The sequence below is a fragment of the Citrus sinensis genome, chromosome 2, assembly GCF_022201045.2.
Source record: "Citrus sinensis cultivar Valencia sweet orange chromosome 2, DVS_A1.0, whole genome shotgun sequence".
In the NCBI taxonomy this organism is placed as follows: domain Eukaryota; kingdom Viridiplantae; phylum Streptophyta; class Magnoliopsida; order Sapindales; family Rutaceae; genus Citrus; species Citrus sinensis.
Genome location: NC_068557.1, coordinates 11738663 through 11758502, shown reverse-complemented (window position 1 = coordinate 11758502; position 19840 = coordinate 11738663). Strand labels below are relative to the sequence as shown.

General features: G+C 32.7%; 3 protein-coding genes across 3 annotated transcripts; 1 reads left to right on the top strand and 2 right to left on the bottom strand.

The window, feature by feature from the left end:
* Positions 1–858: 858 nt before the first annotated feature.
* LOC107175862 (uncharacterized) lies at positions 859–4772 on the bottom strand. Its single transcript, XM_052435579.1, has 5 exons — positions 4583–4772; positions 1712–2541; positions 1605–1634; positions 1359–1388; positions 859–1192 (listed from the first exon to the last, which is right to left on the bottom strand). The coding sequence occupies exons 1-5, from the start codon at positions 4677–4679 to the stop codon at positions 1115–1117; spliced, it is 1065 nt and encodes a 354-aa protein (XP_052291539.1). The 5' UTR covers positions 4680–4772; the 3' UTR covers positions 859–1114.
* Positions 4773–5116: 344 nt separating this feature from the next.
* LOC102621252 (nuclear cap-binding protein subunit 2) lies at positions 5117–7795 on the top strand. The gene is made up of 8 exons (XM_006469870.4): positions 5117–5284; positions 5410–5633; positions 5848–5986; positions 6087–6120; positions 6327–6437; positions 6767–6820; positions 6922–7028; positions 7466–7795. The coding sequence occupies exons 1-8, from the start codon at positions 5267–5269 to the stop codon at positions 7538–7540; spliced, it is 762 nt and encodes a 253-aa protein (XP_006469933.1). The 5' UTR covers positions 5117–5266; the 3' UTR covers positions 7541–7795.
* Positions 7796–8747: 952 nt separating this feature from the next.
* LOC102621530 (uncharacterized) lies at positions 8748–15211 on the bottom strand. The gene is made up of 17 exons (XM_006469871.4): positions 14908–15211; positions 14734–14823; positions 14547–14658; positions 14255–14282; positions 13663–13761; positions 13373–13442; positions 13250–13284; positions 13093–13167; positions 12911–13006; positions 12100–12163; positions 11102–11155; positions 10510–10595; positions 10373–10433; positions 10205–10269; positions 9849–9954; positions 9460–9548; positions 8748–9302 (listed from the first exon to the last, which is right to left on the bottom strand). The coding sequence occupies exons 1-17, from the start codon at positions 14971–14973 to the stop codon at positions 9140–9142; spliced, it is 1359 nt and encodes a 452-aa protein (XP_006469934.1). The 5' UTR covers positions 14974–15211; the 3' UTR covers positions 8748–9139.
* Between the last annotated feature and the right edge of the window lie 4629 nt (positions 15212–19840).

Here is a 19840-nt window from a genome sequence, read left to right as displayed (position 1 = left end):
TCATTGAGACCTAATCATCTGATAATTAGATATAAGTGATTAAAAAAATTAAAAACTATAAATATATGAAAATAAGTAAAATTTAAGTTTCAGATAAAAAAGAAACATCCCTTAAGTGAAAAAAAAGAAAAAACCCAAGGTGCCGTAAAATATTAAAACAATTTTTATCAAAGACGAAAGTATCAGTTTATTGTTGTGATCTCCTAAATATTTTTGCTACAAATAAAATGAATTAGTATTTCAATGTTTAAAAATCTCTATAATTTATTTTTTTTTCTTTTCTAAAATGTATGACATTGTTCTTTTTGATACACTAATACTTACAATAAAAAATTTATTAATATTATTCTCGATAAATTTAGTATGATATAATTCAAATTTTTATGCTCACACAACACTAAAAGAAATATTGTTCCTATCTATACTAGTAGAATGTAAACTTTATCATCATCCAATTTAGGGTAATTTTTATTTGAGTCCTCATTATTTCTAGAAAAAAAATCAGAGACCAAAAGTTTACTAAATGAATCAATTAAATCCTTTCAAGTGTAAATTTATGTCATTCAAGCCCTTAACCCAATTCTTCCGTTAAAAAAATTAGTGAAAATGTTAAGTTAAACATAAAAGGCAGGTATACCCCTATAATCATATTAGTGATTTAAAGTACAATTTTAACCTTAGACATTTTGTTTTTCAATCTAACAGCCTGTTTATCAATTTGAGTGAATTATACATGAAAATGTAATTTGCTATCCATATAATTTCATCACATCTATAAAAATATAATAATTGTTAAACTAAATAACATATGTATTGAATATAATATTAAAAAAATCACAATAACATTCAGTCTAAAAATGAAATTAAAAGTATGAAAGTCAATTAAATTCAAACTAACAAATACCTTAACAATACTAAGGTAAACTGAAATTTAAACAAAAAAAATAATTAATTGTCTTTTGAATTCTATAATGGAGAATTAAATGTCAACCCAAGGTGAAATTGTACTATCCTACTCCTTGTTAACAATGATAAGTTCTTCATTTTGAGGTTGAAGTACAGTCCACAATAGTTGTGTATACAGCCCCACTGGTTGAGTGACATTGATTGAAACCTAACTAGCTTGTTCAGAACTATTGCCAATTGATTGTTCATTGACATCTACTTCTTGAGATTGTGGGTTAGTTCCATGCTGTCCAAAAAGAAAAAAAAAAGACATCAATTTCATTAAATAAAAAAAAGAATCAATCTATTCAATATAATTCCATGATCAAATCAAACATATATAGTACCAAGTTATTAATCCATTTGATAACAAAACAAAACATATATAAGGAGATTCAATTACAAAATCAGACCTGTGCAGTTGATGAAGTGATATTGCTTGCCTGCACACAAAAAATATCACCAAGTTTTAAGCAATTTAATGAAAAAGAACAAAAAAAATCCTTTAGAATTAAATTTTCAGAACTAGATTAAACATGTCCACTTGATTAAGCCTTATTTCTTCCTTGCACACAACCAATATCACCAAGTTTTAAGCAATATCTAGTGCAAAAGAAAAAAAAATCCTTTTGAATTAAAATTTTATAATTAAATTAAACCTGTGCACTTGATGAAGTCCTATTGCTTCCCTGCACAACATCAAGATCAATATTTGTTAACTTCACCAAATGAAATTTAAAAAACAAAAATGACTCTTATGTTATACCTCTATAGTTCTTGTGGTTTTTGGAAAATTAGGGCAACCCTTTTTGTTGTACCCAAGACATCTGCAAGCACTACATTTGATAGTAAACCTTTTACTAGTTAGTTTGGTCTCACTAGGTTCTTTTGTTCTTTTCTTTTTCGGTCTACCAACTGGAGCCTTTATGTCAGGTGGTCCAACCTTCACAGGCACCACAACATCAGGGGAAGGTTCAGCTTCCACTTCAGGCCAAGGACACTCATCAGGAATAGGATTTATAGTCCCCATGTATGTCATCATAAAAGATTCCTTGGTCAGATAATGATGCACATAATTTTCAGGTTGCCCTCCTTTATGAAGAATATCAACTACTGCATGTTTGCAAGGCACTCCACTAACTTGCCACATCCCACATTCACACGTACCATCTGTAATATGTACTAGGAAGTTTCTATAGCCAGCTTGACAACATTCAAACAGCTCCCCTCTACATCCAAAGACCTTAATTCTCCTTACCTCATTTGAGGATTGATTTAGTCTTTCTCTAGCATATGGAGTCAAATGGTCTTGCCAAGTTTCACCTAGCTGATATTTTTTCAACATTCTCACCATTAGTTGTCTACGAATATGCTCAACAATGGTTAGGACAGGCTTATCCCTAACCTCATCCACCCACTTATTAAAAGATTCAGTCATGTTGTTTGTAACATGGTTAGATTTCACATGATGATCAAACCCGCTTCTAGACCACTGTGCAGGTGGTATTTTTCTCAACCATTCATAACAATTTTGGTCTTTAGCCCTAATTTGACTCATTGCCCTCTCAAAGTCATACTGATTTGCAGCCCTACAAGCTTTCCAGAATAACCCCATGTCATTCAAACCAGGAAACTTACACTTCAAATTGGCAAAGATATGCCTAGCACAATATCTAGTACTAACATTAGGCCAATATTTTTCCAATCCCCATAAAAGACTTTTTTGTCTATCACTAATAATAGTTACAGACCTATGATCATCAGCCCCAATGAATTCATACAGCAAAGATAAAAAATACCCCCAACTATCATAGTTCTCTACTTCACATATGGAAAAAGCCAGTGGAAAAATTCCACTATCAGCATCTAATGAACAACGAATAACAATACTCCCTTGTATGGCCCCTTCAAGTGACACCCATCCAATCCTATGAAAGGTCTACACCCAGTTAGGTACCCCACTTTAAGTGCAGGAAATGACAAAAAAAACCTTTGAAAAATTGGGCTATTTGACAATGGCCTATCAACCTTTAACCTTAACACAAGCACCTCTATTCATTTTCATTAGAATGTGAGCATATTTCAAAAGCTTTCCATAGCAAGCAATGTGGTCAGCACCTAGGTTTTTTAATGCAATTTTTTTTTGCCCTGTATAGTTTTTGTTTGTCACATTCAATCCCATGTTTATCTTTTAACTCACTTCTTATGACATTTACACCAACTCCTAGGTTAGTTTGAATAAGTCCAGCACAAACTTTAGTTATCCAAGGTGATGTTGCATCTTTGTTAAATGATTTAATCTGGCAATCATGTTTCCCTTTAATATACCTAATTTTAAAAGTTATCCCATCAACCATCGATGAAGCATGAAGTTTCCAAGTGCATTTTGGATTAACACAACAACAAGTATACTTAACACCATCATTTTTAATCCTATTTAACTCAAAACCCTCTTGGATTGCATATTTCACCATAACCTCTTTTAATAATGCAACAGATTCAAAGGTATTTCCTACTTTTAGACTAACTGAACCATTTAGATTTGGTTTCCACTCATTATCAACAATGGATTCATACATCTGTGAGAGACCATTCTCTTCATCAGATGAGTGCCCTCCGATAAAGTCATTTTCACTAAGTTTTTTAAACTTATCACTACCCATACTAACACCTATATTGACAGGATTTTCAGATCCTAATACAACACTTTCATGGCATGATTGACCACCTAACCCAGTGTGCACCTCAAACTCAATAACATGACAACTATTAGTAAAAAATTCCTCAAAAACCGAATACAATTCACTATCATTTGATATTAGCTTCCTCTGCCTACTTGTAGTCCATGGCAACACAACAAAAATTTCAATCAAATCCATTTCATTGTGTCCATACTTAACCATGACTTCTAGAATTTCATGAAACAACCTAATAATCTTATATTCCTCTAGGTCCCTATATCCTATCTCATACACCGCCCCATTAATTTTAACCAACAAAAAAAAGGTAACATGACTACCCGCATCAATTTTAAAACAAAAAAGTATTGCATCAAAAAATGGCTAAACTAATACAATTTTATTTAGCAAAGAATAAAAAACTCAACCTAAATGAAATATACATGTAATTCGGTTAAAAAAAGTATGAAAGAAAATTCAATCTAATACATATAAAAATAAAAACTGAAAAGAAAAAAAAAACCCAACAACTATAGAGAATTTAGTCTAATATATATAAAAATTACCACTCATAATAACACATAGAATTCAATTTTACATGAACAAAAAAGCAAATACAATGAATTCAATCTTATTAATATAACGATACCAATTGGTTGAACTGAAATATTGTACATATACAACAACTCAAGAAAGCCCATAAAATAGGCAAAATAAGTTCGATAAATACATATATAAATATGGTGTATTTGGTCTAATTATTATATAAAGAGCAAATTAAAAAAAGTATATTAACAAAATACAACATTCAATAAAAAAAATCCACCAATAATTAAACATAGTTTGTCATTTAGAAAATTAGACTTGAAAAACCTAATTTTTCACAAAGATCACTAAATATGGAAACAATTTTATCAAAAAATACTTGCAAAAATCACTTAAAAATTAGAGTTACTAACCTTTAAGCTCGGCTTCTCTCCAATACTTGAACTCAACCAATGCTAACAAGGCTTTGGTCAAAATCACAATAGATTTATACAACATTTTTTGCGCCATCCCACGTTCTCTCAATCCCTCCTCTCACACTAAGAATACGGTAGTTTCTTCTGGAGGTTTTTTTTTTTTTTTTTTTCACTTGAAAGAACTTTAACTTGGTTAGGTGAATTGACTTTACTTGAAACTATTGCCACCTGTCAAAAATAAAAGAATGAGGAAGGGTTCAATTGTTCTTTTACTAAAATGTCCTCAACGTTGTTAATATTTCTAACTGAGGAGTTAAGTTAAGGACTTGAATGATATTAATTTGTACTTGAAAGGATTTAATTAATTAATTTAGTAAACTTTTGGTCTCTGAATTTTTTTTTAGAAATAATGAGGACTCAATTAAAAAATACCCTCCAATTTAATTGAAAAAGAACGAGAAATGAAATTCCAACGTTTGCCGGTATTCGAACTCATGCTTTTGAATCCATAGATCAACGCTCTGACATGAAACCAAGAACTAAGGTGTCTCGTTATTGATAATTTATAAACCCTGGGTTATAGAATTAGCTATTACCAAACAGTATCTTTGGTTGGTAAATAGACAGAAGCGGACCCGACATTGTTTTATTAGTTCTCTTCTACTGGGAGAGCTATCGGCCATGGCTTCTCTATTCAAGGTAAAGTTTTCAACCCACTGTCTCTAACCTAAATAAAAATTTAAAGCACTTCGCTTGGGTTTCTTAGGAATCTTTTTTAATTTTTATACTTTTTGTTTTAAAATTTTTTATTCTGGTAATTTTAGGATCAAAGGAAGCTTTCAGCTTATCGTGACAGAAGGTTTCCGGGGACTCAAGAAGAATTCGAGGAAGCGTTGCTAGCTTCAACTACTGTTTACGTCGGGAACATGTCGTTTTACACGACGGAAGAGCAAATTTATGAGCTTTTTTCACGAGCTGGGGAAATTAAGAAAATCATCATGGGTTTGGACAAGAACTCCAAAACGCCCTGTGGCTTCTGTTTTGCCTTGTATGTCTTGTGTTAGGTTTTTTCAAATGTACCTTTTTTTTCTTTCCCCCCCTTTCTGGGTTATTTTTATTAATTGAACGTTTTACTTTTGCATTGCAATATATTTATTTGGATGAATAGTCTACTAGTTTGGAAATGTGATAATGGTAATTTTTCATGGGATTTTTCTGTTTGAACTAGTTCTTTATTGAATGATATAATTTCTTCCTGCCAGATTCTACTCTAGAGAAGATACCGAAGATGCTGTCAAATATATAAGTGGGACGATTCTTGATGATCGTCCTATTAGAGTTGATTTTGATTGGGGTTTTCAGGATGGAAGGCAATGGGGTCGTGGTCGAAGTGGTGGGCAGGTGAGTTAATGGTCCTTATCACTAATTACTGCCGAAAGTCTACTCTTCTTGGTGAGTTATTCATTTATTTATTTATTTTGTCATTCTTGTATGTGTCCAGGTGCGGGATGAATACCGAACAGATTATGATCCTGATATCCTTTTGTTAACTCTACTAAATTTCATGTGTTGGTCTGATGTGGTTAATATAAGTTTTCACCGAACAGAGGCTTTCAACAGTTTTGGTGGTGGTGATGCATATAAATCTGTCAATCATCTAATTTGTGGTTGGTGATATTCATTGTTAGTTCAAAAATTCAGACCCTCATTCAGTTTTCAGTTTCCTTAACGTGTTATGCACGCAGAGGTGGTTATGGAAAATTAGTTCAGAGAGAGTTAGAAGCACAAAGACAGCTTGTAGATTATGGTACTGGTTCATTGAACTCTTTCCAGCCGGTTATGCAACCTCGTTGTAAGTTTTCAGTGCCATTTTATGTGGATCTTTATTTCAGAGAATATTTAATGCAGTTCACAATATGCTTGTCTTCTATTTTTTCTTTGGCCCTCATTTGTTCATTGTTTATTGATGTGGAATATGTTTCGATTTACCTTGAATTTGGTAAAAGTACAAAGGCTTGAATTTGGCAAGTTATAGTCCTGCCTGACCTTATTACAGACCTAGAAATATTAACCTAACCCTGACCTTGTGGATGTTGTCAAGCCCAACTTAAGATGTTCTGATAATTTTACGTGCAAAAAAGCTAAAAGAGATTGTCTACTGAAAACTAAATGGTATTGCAGATGGTAGACATGGTGGAGGCCACGGACATGGGGGCTCTCATCGGCATGGCAGAGGTGCTTCCTTTACTGCCTTGTATCCCAGTTCATTTTTTAGACGTTTGATCTGTCTTCAATGAAATGTTTTGTTTGATTGCTGACTCCTTTTGAGAAAACAGATTATCAACGGAAGCGACATCGGGAAGATGATCGTCATGCACATGAGACGTCAAAGAGAAGTGCAGATTTTGAATCTAGGAGAAATTCTGATCATGACTCAAGACCGGTAAATGTTAAATCCTGAATGGCCTCTTTCTTCCTTCTCGTTGTCTTGATATGCATGTGGCTAGGGCCTGTGTGTGAAACGTAAAATGGGTGGGGTGGGAGTGGAATAAGTGTAGGCATAAATCTTGGTTAGTGGAGTAGAGAAGATTAAAGAGTTTACATTAGGTTCAACCCAATTACAATGAAGTGGTGATTACATTACATGGTCAGAGGGAAAGCAAGAATATCATGTTATGCTTCTTCACATTATTGTTTGAACATCTGGTAAAATCTTTCGGGGTAGTGTAAGAGGTTCAGAGTTTCTCACACACATCTACGTTAGAGGGGGTTTAGATTTACATTTATATACTGTTTAAAATATATATAATATTGAAAATGGTAGTTTGGAATAAATGATGTTTTGTGATTTATAATCTTACATTTGTCTCGATGCAACAGGAGAAGAATCCACGTTTCCGTGAAAGTGGTGACTCTGATGATGATGAGGATGATGATAGAAAGCAAAGATCTTAGTCTTATTGCTACGGGCTTTTTTTTTTTTTTTTTTTTTAAAATTCAGTCTGGCATCTTTATGGAAAGAAATACTGCTAAAAAGTGGGGGGGACACCTTGTATTTGGACAACTGTAATGCAACTGATTTTTCTTTCAAAACATTTGGGCAACTATTGCGTTATACCTTGACAGGTCTTTGCGATGAATTTTCAAGCAAAGGCGTCTAAATCTTATTTTGACTTGTGTGCAAAGAAGTAACAGTTCAATTAGCAAGCATGTTGATTGTGAATGTTGTATGTCTGCAATACATATTCTGTGGAGATGACCTGAGATTTATGTCGAAAGCTACAAAGTTTTTCAACAGGGTGAAAATGATTTGAAGGCTCCAATAGGTCTTCTGAAATCACCCCTTAGTACATGGATTTTTCACGAACCCTCAATGGTAAAATTTTTTAGTGCAATACAATTGTGGTGACTGTTGATAAATCCCTCGAGACAACCGGTTTTAGTTCATTTTTGTTCAGTTGAGGAAGCAAAAAGATTGTTTCTAGGTAGCATCGTGCAATTGTAGGAAATTTCATAATTGATTGTTTGTAATTAAGACTAAATTTCCTACATAATTGATTGTTAGAAATCAAGACCAACTGTTGGGCGGTTGGTTCAGTCGAACAGAAATTAACCATAACTAGTGACCTTGGATGAAAATTATTACACAGCTTAATCTTTCAATAACTTTTTACCAATTCTTTATTAGGGTTCTATTTGATATTGAGATGTTGCAACTTTAAGTTGTAATTGTTGTAAAAAAAAAGTTAAAAATTATGAAATAAAAGTTAATACTACATGAAAAGTTATTCCGATTTTCACAAAAATAATAAAAATGTTATAAGATTTTCACATTATAAATGTGAGATAAAAATAATTCATCTTCTAAATCACAGCAACATAGGTTTACTAAACATTACCACACCAAATAGAGCTTATATCTTGTTTGTTCAAAACTCGAATTACTGTTTAGTTTGTCAATCTGCCTCTTCTCTTGGGCAATGACACTTGTAATTGCATATCATAATCTCTCTCCAATAGTCAACATCGTTGTGATAGACTGTTGATCTAAGTCAACGCGAGATCAAATCAAAGACATTTCCCATATAGATTTGAATTCACTACGGAACTAACGTATGCTCAATCTTCATAATCTTCTACCACAAATGCATGTATAGCAATATACTATTAAAATCTAATTAGTTTTATATTCTTATTTAATAACTTTCAATTGTATATTTCTAAAAGGCTAGCAAAAAAATCCGCTCAACACTAAATCTAAATCTTTCTCATACAAGCTAAAATACTACAGCAATCTCACTGCTAAGCAGATTGCATGAGATCCAAAATCTTGCTTCTCATTGGAAGGAAAGTGAATTGTGACATAACATTAGATTACAAAAAAGAACAATAGAACTGGGAGGACCGTCAAAATTGCTACATACATGTTTTAAGTTGGTCCATGAGGAATGACAACTGGGGGATCACTCAACTCAGCCAACGATGCCATACAGGACCAGGCGTTTGAGCCGGGGAATAATTCGGATCCAGTCATACCTTCAACAATTGTATAACTCATTCAACTTCTTTAATGATTCTTCTTTTACGCACAGGCTCAGTTACAATGCTTCCAGGGGCACTGTGAGCTTTCCTTCTTTCTGCTTTCCTTCTCTCAGCTTCCATCATAGTGCGTCGCAGAGAAGCCGCCTTGTATATTGGTTTTGGCAAGTGCCTATGCCTGCACAATCACATACATAGCAAGAATATGAGTAAAGCTTACGTTCCACATTAACCCAACTAAGTTAGTCAAAAGAATAATTGTTGAATAGCTTTATACAAACACAAACACACATTATAATAGCTTCATTAAGTGTATGTTTCAACTACCATCTTACCTTACTATACGCTTGATTTCAGGTAGATGCTTGTAACGATTCTTGACGGCTTCATGATACGCATGTTTTCTTTGTTCCCTTGGGTGAAGCTGCAGTCAAGAAAAAAATATCTCAATGTTAAGAGTTCCGTAGCCAAGAAGTAGATTGAAGTCTATAGATATGAGGAATCAGCTGGAAAAAGGCAGACAAATCTAATGTCCAAGGAAATCGTAACTATAGTGTAATATCACAAGTTTCATGATGTCAAAATCATTGGTCAATCAGACCATGAATACAAATAAGAGTATTGGATTTGCATTTGATTGTAAATTATTGATAGAACAAGATAGCATCATAGCCACAATTCAACTTACTGTGACAGCAAAGACACGTGAAAGAAAGATACTTACAACTCCCAATTGTTCTGATGCTTTTGCCTTCCAAAGCCTAAGGTTGGTATCATCACTTCCTGAGATAACATAACTTGCATCACAGCTAAACTTGACACAAAACACCCTAAAAACAAAGAAGTGGAAAAAAAACTGCTGTCAGAAAATGCACCATTATTCTATAGAAATTGTACAACCTAGATCAGATATGCTCAAAAACCACACAAATCTCGCATACAACAGTCCCATTGCTTCAGGTAACAAGTCCAAACACAAACAAACGACTTGCTCAAGGAAGTTCATCAGAAATATTCAATAAATCAGATAATCAATAAAAAGATACTGAGATTGACAAGAGATCTTAAACTAGGCAAAACCTTTGCATTCTTTTTGTATGATAGATTTCCCTGCTTCGACCTCCATTGTACTGGAAAATTCTAATCTGTAAAGAAGAAGTTTGATTAAGCACTGCACTACAGCTGTCCTCATCCTCATCAATGACACATGTTAAAAGATGAAACAAGAACAAGTGCAAGAAAACTCACTGTTCGATCATAAGATCCAGTAACAAATTCCCGACCAGTAGGTGAATAATCAATATCCATCCTGGAAATGAAATGAACAAATATTTTACATAATGATAGTTAAAACAGTAATTAGCTATAAGCAAAGAAAGTCTTACACTGCAGATTCATGACCCATGTGTACACACTTAGCTTCATCTAGCTTTCTAGAGTCATAACTATAACAATTGCAATCCTCATTTGCCTGCATCATCATGGAAAGTAACTACTTCATGAGAAGAATAAGAATGGGCTAAGTACAGAAGTCCAACGTTCAAACAATCTAACAAATATAACCAGTTATCATCCAATCACACAGTCAAACAGATCAAATGGTGTGCAATTCGTAAATAGAGGGTCAGAAGATCAAACTCAATGAAAGATAATAAATAAGAGTACTATTATTTTATAAAAATAATAATAATACCATCAAATAGAAGGGGCCACTAACACATTAATTAAGTACTACTAAATTGCTATAAGGTGGCAGCTGCCATGGCTACACCAACAGCTTGTGAAGTTTTTAAATACATTTTGTTCCAGACTATTTTGGAAGGGGACTACTTTAATTGGAACTAGCCATTGAAGTGAAATCCTTTTGCAATGCTGAACATCAAAGAGTCCCAACAATGATGTTTGGTAGCAATCTGATCTAAACCCTCTACAATAAACTCTGGTTCAAACATAATAAACTTAAATTGTTGTGCTTACAGCTGTAAAGTTCATAGGCTCCATTGGGTTCCAAGAAATAGAATTGGATTTTGTCTGTCGCAAGAAGATACATGTCAGAATACATAAAGAGAAAATGTGTTAAAAACAAAGATATTCCAGATACAGATAGCCATCAGTCAGAAGCCATAGAATACCAGAGCATTTTAGAGTAAACACTAGTAGAAATTGCCTCTTAAACTATAGAATTCTTGTATGCACATTTAATCTCATGTACATAGTTCTTATTCTTACATCAAAAGGGGTTAAGTTTTTATTTTTTTCCTCAGTCTTTTTCTCTTTGTTTACTTTTGTTTGTTTATATACTTCTTAGATTCTCTTCATTTTAATCGTTCTTTGGCCATTTGACTGCAGGACTGTTTAACAACCTTATGTGCTTGAGCCTTTGCACCTTTATATTTTTCAATAAATTATTTTACTAATAAAAGAGCAACATACAAAATTTAACATATAAAAATGCTTTCAAGTTTTTACCCTCTGCTTCCAAAAATGAAATGCCTTCAGAATTTCATTCGTTATTACAGCAGACCTAATCAGTATAGATCCACAGTTGCAGTATGTCACTTCCTGTTGTTTTTGGCCTGCCAAAATATGCATCTTTTACCTTGCTCTAATACAACAGGGAGGACAGGCTCACGTGCCAAGCACTGAAGTTCCTTCTAAAAAACAGCCCCCATGGCTTCAGCTGCCTAGTTACCGTATATTATCTCACTTTTAGGTTTGATTACAGTGCACAATCTCCCAAGAAAGTATCTTAATTTATCACAAGAAGTTTCTCTCATGAAGAGGTCATAAATGATGCAATGAATTCCAACATAATTGGGATCATGATTATGTCCATTTGACATTGTGGCGGCTCTTTGATAGGCACAAGATTCTAGTTTCTTCTGCAATTTCAACTTAATCTGCTGTTTTTTAAAAGCTAAATAATTGATTAAATCCACATGTCAACAATTAAGGAATTGGAGAGACAGTATTACCCTCATGATAACCTTCCTTGCTGGGGATGACATGCGCAAATCATATAGTGTGATGCTTCGATCACTACAAGATATATTGGGGGAAAACAATTACACAAACAATATGCCAGTTGGACATAATATTACACTATCACTTCTTAAAAGAAACAACATGATCTAACAGAGAACAACATCCATTGATAACATATTTAGAACAATAAATCATTGGGGCTTAATAGGAAAAAGGTCAATGCACATTGAATATGCAGCACCAATGACTAAGATCAGAAAAGGTCCCAACTCAGTGTATCTTCAAACATAAATCCAACTCTGATTTGTTGACAAAGCATCAGCTCCTATTTGAATAATGTCCTTCTATATAAGATTATTTAGCAAAAATCTCTTGAGAATTTTTTTTAGATGCAAATTAAACTCATATCAAAATTAGGTAGGTTATCATGCTATGAATATAAGACCAGATACAAATTTTTTATTTCCTACTCCCATTTGTAGAAGAAAGATCAAATTCAAAGTTGGATCAGCTATTTCCATGGGCAAACATGCCTCTGCATCTTTTAACAAACATGTTCTAGCATTCAAAATGTATCCTGCAAACTAATACATAAACTAGGTTACTATCTCCACATACTTTACCACAGGTGCTGCTTACCATCTTTTTAAGAAGTGGAGATAAAAAGTAAATATATCTGTTAATATCAATTATTTTCATCCACAAATATAGATCAACAATGAAATGAAAGCTTACGATGTATTCCATGTATCTTATCATCAAACAAATAACTATTGATCCAGCAATTATATCTAAGCATACCTAGCTGTTGTTGCTAAGACATTTGATTCTGCCGGATTAAATCTAACAGATATTACTGTATCTGTTCCCCACTGAAAGCTGTTGATAGGCTGAGACCTGATTACAGGAGGTAAATTGTCGTAAAATATTTTGAGTTTTACATGGCTGAAAAAAATAAGAAAAAACAAAGCTGAGATAAGAACCTATTGTGATTCCATATATCAACTTGAGCACCAGCTGTGGCAAACAGATCACCTTCCCATTGGTGATCAACAGCCCTGCAAAAGGAAAAAGGGCTCAGAGGAAAGAATGAAGAAAGACCTCAGAATCAAAACATGCTTGAGATGCTCTCACCCTTACCAGAATGAATTCTTCCAAACATAAACGGCCAGAGGCTGCAAATTTGGTTTGCAACTTGTTAAGAAAGTTAGATGTGAAAATTCATGCATTAAATACCATGTATATACATTAAGAAAGCACTACCTCAGATGAATTATCAGTTGAGTCATCTGAATCAGTAAGAGTAGCAACAGGGACATTCCAGAGCTTGACACTGAACAAAAAGAGTCCAATTACGGGAAGTGAGAAAAATTACGAATAGATCATCAAAGCAGATATGCAACTTCAAGGAGTGTAAGAAAAGGAGTTGCATCCAAGCATTAGTCTATTTACTTCAGATTTTCGAAATTCCAGGTCAACAGAAGTTAGCAAAGCGTTATGGTTTCATATGTAGATAGAGAGAGACGGATTAAACAATAGAATTTTTGGCTTACGTGCAATCAGTTCCACATGATACCAAAATGCGTCCATCTGTTGAAACTGTCAAACCTCGTACAGCACCTTGGTGACCAGAGTACTGACAAACTGTTCTCCTGTCATTCACAAAAACAAAGGATAAATTCAATAAGATGCGAAAAAGTACACATAACACTTTTTCCCAAACAATACAGAACAATTTTAGAAATGGATGCTGAGATAGTTTCAAATATAATGTGCATGCCTGCCTCTCTTCAAATTTTCCACATGAAATGTCAAGTCCAGTCTCACAAAATGGGAAATATGATCCTCCATAAATTTGAAAATAGATCATAAAACAAGTAAATGGACATAGAATACCATCCACCATCAGTTGATGGATATCGCAAACATGCGTAATATTTTTGAGAAATACAACATATACACAATCAAATATGAACTCTGCTTGTATAAACTGACTTACTGACATGTCAATTTGCATGAGATGGAAACTTTTACAGGAGTATTATTCTATGTGTTTTCAACTTCAGATTACATGCATGTAAATTGAAAAAGAAAGTACGTCCACATAGAAGAGATTTTTAAACCAAGACAGTGCACGAAATTTACCTGTTAGCAATATCCCAAAGACGAATATCTGCAAATTTGAAACAAAACCCAAAAAAACAAAAACGAAACAGGATAAAAGTTAGAAATTCTGCTTTCATTAAAACTATAGTCTTGCTTGTACTAAGCACTTTAGCAAATGTTAAAAGTCAGAAAAACCACCAGTTATGTTCAATGGAATATACAGCCCTCACTAAAATATATAGTTTCTTTCCTTGCTTTTCGTTTTCCTTTTACATTGAAGTAAAATTTTCAAACAAACACAAATAATGAGAAAAAACTTTATGAATGCTACCTCCATCCATAGAACCAGAAAAAAATCCTTTCAAATAATTGGGGTTCTTTGCCATACAAGATATTCCATCTCTGTGACCATCCAGTGCTCCAATAAACGGCCTTGCAAAAATCTAAGCATAATTCACAAGTCAAATTTAACCAAAAAATTAAACTGAAAAAAATTCAATATATGTATCACTTTTTACCTTCTCCAATTTGGCTGCAGTAAGAGCCCTGACATACTCCACGGCCTTCTCTTGCGGTCGAAGATTCGGATCGTAATTATGATAAACCCTCTGATTATGGAAATGTAAATCAAAATTAGTAAATTTAATTGAGGAGGAATACGAAAGAAAGAAAATAGTAAAATTTTGAGCTACCTGGAGGTCCTGGCTTCGTTCTCGAGTGAATTCATCGGTGGAACGAGATATTACTTTTACCTTCATATTTGCTTCTCAATTATTAGGGTTTAATTGTCTATTTAATCCTCAAATTTGTGTACTATTCGGTATATAATTAGACAGACGATGATACAGTGAGTGACCGTTGGACAGAGAGTATGTAAGAGTAAAACTAATCTAAAACCCTAGAATGGTATTAGCAACGAGGAAGAAGGTGACCAAAACCCTGTGAGTGGGTCTAATTCAATTGATCCTTATCGGCCCAAACAAAGCCCATGGAGCTCATTAATATTTTAATGCCCGCAGCCCAGACCTATTTCGTCGTGATTGTCTCATGAATCCCTGGGTTCTTACCAGTCGTATAAAATGACCAAAGCTTGATCACCCGTATATATTTTTTTAAAAAAGTCAGCTGATGTGGCAGGAGTCGGTCAATCAACTGATTTCCTCCGCCAGTGCAGTAGAAGTTTGGGCACCAAAGTCAGTTGCAAATTGAAGATCTTTTTGTTTGAGCTGAATATTCTGCAGAAGATAGATAATATATGGATCATTTATCTCCATTAACTTTTGATCTCTACTCCATATAAAAGAATTAACAAAACACTTCGTGTAGGTTCATTAAATTTTCTTCCCTCATACTAAGAAAAATCGTGAACTTCAATTCACCCTAGGTAAAATAAGAATGAAAAATTAATTAAATTTTTTGATGCAAATATGTCCTCAATCCCAAATATACTTTCAACTGTAAGTAAATGTAAATAATTTGAAATAACTTGCGTATTTAGTTTTTACTTCCATACTACTCCATTCTTTGTCTTCACTCTAAAACATCTTTCGGAACAAAGCAATCAAACTATGAGACTCTCTAAGCGTTTCTGTCTTTGCAATATAAAAGAAGAAAAATATTTTAATATTTATAGACATGATACATGTACATAATAAAAAAAAGTTAAAACAAAGTCTCCATCATTTCAAGTACCATTTCATTTAGATGTTGTGCATGAGACTTCGATCCACCATGATGCACAGAAGACACTTTACTACGATTCTACTTGTTTTTTTTTTTAATCCTACCTGTAATTAATTTTGTTAGAACATGTTATTAAGCATTAAATTACTTAATAGAATTGACAATTATTACATGAAAACTATGTCATCCTGTGAAATGGGTAAGCTAACCTAGGTTTTAATAAGTCATTAAAGACATTAAAATTGATTTACCTACAAATCATTTTATGTGTGATGTCAACCAACAAATTTAACAAATAAATGAATCTTCATTAAGTTGCATGTATAATTGCACAACTTTTACAGTACCAAAAAACATCCATTACAGATTAAAATATAATAGAAAAAATTGCCCACCACAAAAGAAACAAAAAATGTAGCTAACAAAGAGTTTACAATAATGTACGGCACCTAAGTTTGCCATAAACTTCAATTTTCTACAGCGCTTTAATACAATAGTTGCATTTTAATATTTACACAGAATATTCATGGAAAGAATCCTCAGAGATATATTTTATTATAAACATTAATAATAAATGGGTTTCAAACCAATCTAATTAAAGTGATTGATTTATGCAAATCCCAACCTACTATAGAAAGATTGAATTCAAAAACTTTGATAGGACGATAATCATTTGAAAAATATCAATTCTATGAAATTTATTGTGAATAAATATGTTTATTCATTTCAAGTAATTTTAGTTCACCAAATTCAATCAATTAGCTAGGTAGTCATCACATTTTAATTTTCTTCAAACATGTTTTCTCAAGTTCCAAAATTTAATTAGATCATATTTCATCATCATATATTAGGTCACATAAGAAGTTTTGTTCTCAGTGTAGTGTTCTTTTCCTATAAATCAAACAAAATTCGACCTCCATTTAACAACTACAAGTCAATGTAATAAATTTGTCATCAACTTTCTATTTTTACTAAGACCATTTAGGTTTAAGCTATGTAGCCTAACTTAAATTGCATGATTCAAAGTTCATTTCAAATAATTGTGATGCATGCAAGTCACTATTATTGTCATTTTCCTCCAACAAAGCTCACTTCACAAATTTTAGTGGTCCCTTCTTCACACTAATTCCATATGCCACTCACACATCAATTATTTAAACATGTTAACTTCTTTCTAACTTTTGCTCAAGCCCCAATTTTTTCTCCAAATATAAAAAGAGAAAAAAAAAGTAATTAATTCCTAAACACTGTACAAGATTTTTTTAAGAGTAAATTTCAAAATGCTTCCCTTAGAAAATGAAGTTACAAAGAGTTTACAATAATCTACAAAGCCTTACATATAAATTAAAGAGTAGATGTAATATGAAAGAGTAAAGAATATCAATAGTATTAGTAGCCGTGCAAATGAAGGGAAGGAGTAAATATACCAAATAACCAATTTCAGTATATAAATCAATCAAGCTTTGGCTTTTGGATTTGGCCTATTCAAACTTTATAATTATCAATATATATTTAATGTAAGTATTGAACTATTTTTCTTTTTTATGAAAAGGTGGCATGAGTTCACAGACTTATTAAAGTGAATCCACCTATTAAAGATTTAAGGTGCATGCTGTGTCACTAGGAGATAAAGAAAAGATGTTTCCAACTGTTAAAGATTTAAAGTTAAAAAGAGACTCAAACTGTTCCTCTTTCATTTTTTTTTAATTTTTTCCCTGAAAGGTGACAAATGAGTTTTATATCATTCTCTGGTGATCATCTAGGGCTTTGTGCACTACAAACTAGATAATGGAAATATCTAGAGTTATGATCTGGTCTCCAAACATATGGAACTAGACTCTAGTACAAAAATTGTAGAGAAACCAACGATCTATAATAATTAATTTAGTGTAGAAATTATATAACAACAATAAAAAATAGTGCCAACAAATTAAAAATCACAAAGAAGAATTCCACTAGCAATTAGCACTTGATATATTTAAATTGTACCTTGAATGCCTCACTTGAAAAATAATCACAAAGACTCTCCCATTCTGCTTGCTTATGATGAAGATCTTACGGTGGATTTCGCTTTGCCTCTTCAACTATAGGATATTGCTCAAACTCTTTCTTCAGTTGGTGACGAAAATTCTTGAACCTCATCGCCAATTTATCCAGGAAGTAGTTTCTAATGATTGGATCGTGGACATCAATGACAAATTTACTCTGCAATGTGAACAAGGAAAAAAAATACCACAAATGTTACCAACATTGAATTTGTATAAAAAATAAAAGACTACACAAATCCATAAACTATTAAACATGGAATGAAGTAAAATAGTACTACAATATCATCTATAATCAATAGCCTTTGAGATTCTAGTACATCTTTCCATTTTTTGCCCTTAATGGAGCAATTTTCCTTAGAACGACACCAATATCAAAAGCTAGCGTTGTCGCATTAGCACCAATAGGCACATTCATTGTTTCACAAAACTCAATTACCAATGGTGCATGGGACTGGTGAATGAGCTTTCAAGTCTTAAGCCTCTTGACTTGGATCTCTTGTTTTTTTTAGCATCAACAGCTACAAAAAAAAGTGAAGAAAAATAATAATGATAATATTAATAATAATAAGAATAATTTTAAATGTCATGATACCAATTAAAAAAAAATATGACTAGATAAAATACCAAGAATGGCGTTAGAGCTAAAATTAGACAATGAATTAGTTGGTGCGGCTAATTCATTACGTGCTTGTGCCGCTGCTACTAAACGTGATCGACATGAACCTCCAGGAGCCATGATCCAGAATCCTACAATTTAAAAAAAAAATCATCCATAATTTTTTTTTAAAATACAACATATATATACTAACATAAACAAACAACTTAAAATAAATCATATATAATAATGCACATAAAAGAAAAGATTACCATATTGTATTGCATGCATTATTAATTAACATCACTATCATTATCTTTTGATGAAATATTTTCATTATCACTACAATAATTTTCAATTGTTTCATTCTCTTCCCCAACATTAGAAGCCTCATTTTCAAGGATTAGTCCCTCATTATGTATTCCATTGTTGTCAACTTCTTCAAGACTCACTTCGATGGAATTGTCTACCATCTAAACATTCTTTTTCGATGGCCAATTGAATATCAAATGATTCATTCTCTTAGTAAATATTATTTACACATTCAAAACTTTCTTCTGTGTCATCTATTTCTGGAACATCCCACACATGTCGGTGGTAGATCTTGTTTACCACTTTCCAATTTGATCCTAGCTTGTAGCATTAATATAGAATACTTGCTGGACTTGAATTGCTAACACAAAAGGATCATTCTTGTACCATATTCTACGTACATTAATGCTTGTGGGATGATAATCTTTTTGTATTCACTTTTTGTTAAAATTAGTATCAAACCAATCGTATTTAAATAAGATAACCCAAATTTCTAAAAATATAATTTACCTCTATAACACTAGATGAAATACCATAAAAGTGAGCATCGACGCTGCCATGTTGACCTGGTATCATAACCCCACTATTTTGAGTTTTTAGATTCTTGTCATGAGTGTGAACATGATATCAAACTTCGTTGACATTACATTTGGAGTACGAGTACACAACAGGACATGGACCACAAGCCAATGAATGAAATTGGTTAGTGGCTTCTATTGACCCTTTGCAACGCATAGTCATCATCTACAAAGAAATCATGAAAAAGTAATTTAATCCTAAAGTTGATTAAAGTATAAATATTAAATTACTAAATGACATTCATTACAAACCCGATTTTTATATTGCGTAAGGAATTGCTTTTCTTGTCTTTTAGATATATTAGAAAGATTTTGTACTTCCAACTATGTAGCATGCTCACTATATAAATTTTTTTATTAAAATTAGAAATTAAAAAATCATATAAACAACATGTGTGTGTAGCCATGA

Excerpts from the sequence above, each read along its gene's own strand:
- LOC102621530 (XM_006469871.4), bottom strand. The coding sequence starts at position 14,973 with ATGAAGGTAAAAGTAATATCTCGTTCCACCGATGAATTCACTCGAGAA. Across the intron at positions 13,007-13,092 it reads GATATATGGAATCACAATAG|GTCTCAGCCTATCAACAGCT; the intron begins GTTCTTATCTCA and ends TCCTGTAATCAG. Across the intron at positions 10,596-11,101 it reads AGCCTATGAACTTTACAGCT|GCAAATGAGGATTGCAATTG; the intron begins GTAAGCACAACA and ends ATGATGATGCAG.
- LOC102621252 (XM_006469870.4), top strand. Across the intron at positions 5,634-5,847 it reads TGTGGCTTCTGTTTTGCCTT|ATTCTACTCTAGAGAAGATA; the intron begins GTATGTCTTGTG and ends TCTTCCTGCCAG. Across the intron at positions 5,987-6,086 it reads GTGGTCGAAGTGGTGGGCAG|GTGCGGGATGAATACCGAAC; the intron begins GTGAGTTAATGG and ends GTATGTGTCCAG.
- LOC107175862 (XM_052435579.1), bottom strand. The coding sequence starts at position 4,679 with ATGGCGCAAAAAATGTTGTATAAATCTATTGTGATTTTGACCAAAGCC. Across the intron at positions 2,542-4,582 it reads GAGAGAAGCCGAGCTTAAAG|CTTGTAGGGCTGCAAATCAG; the intron begins GTTAGTAACTCT and ends TATTCTGGAAAG. Across the intron at positions 1,193-1,358 it reads TCACTTCATCAACTGCACAG|CATGGAACTAACCCACAATC; the intron begins GTCTGATTTTGT and ends CTTTTTGGACAG.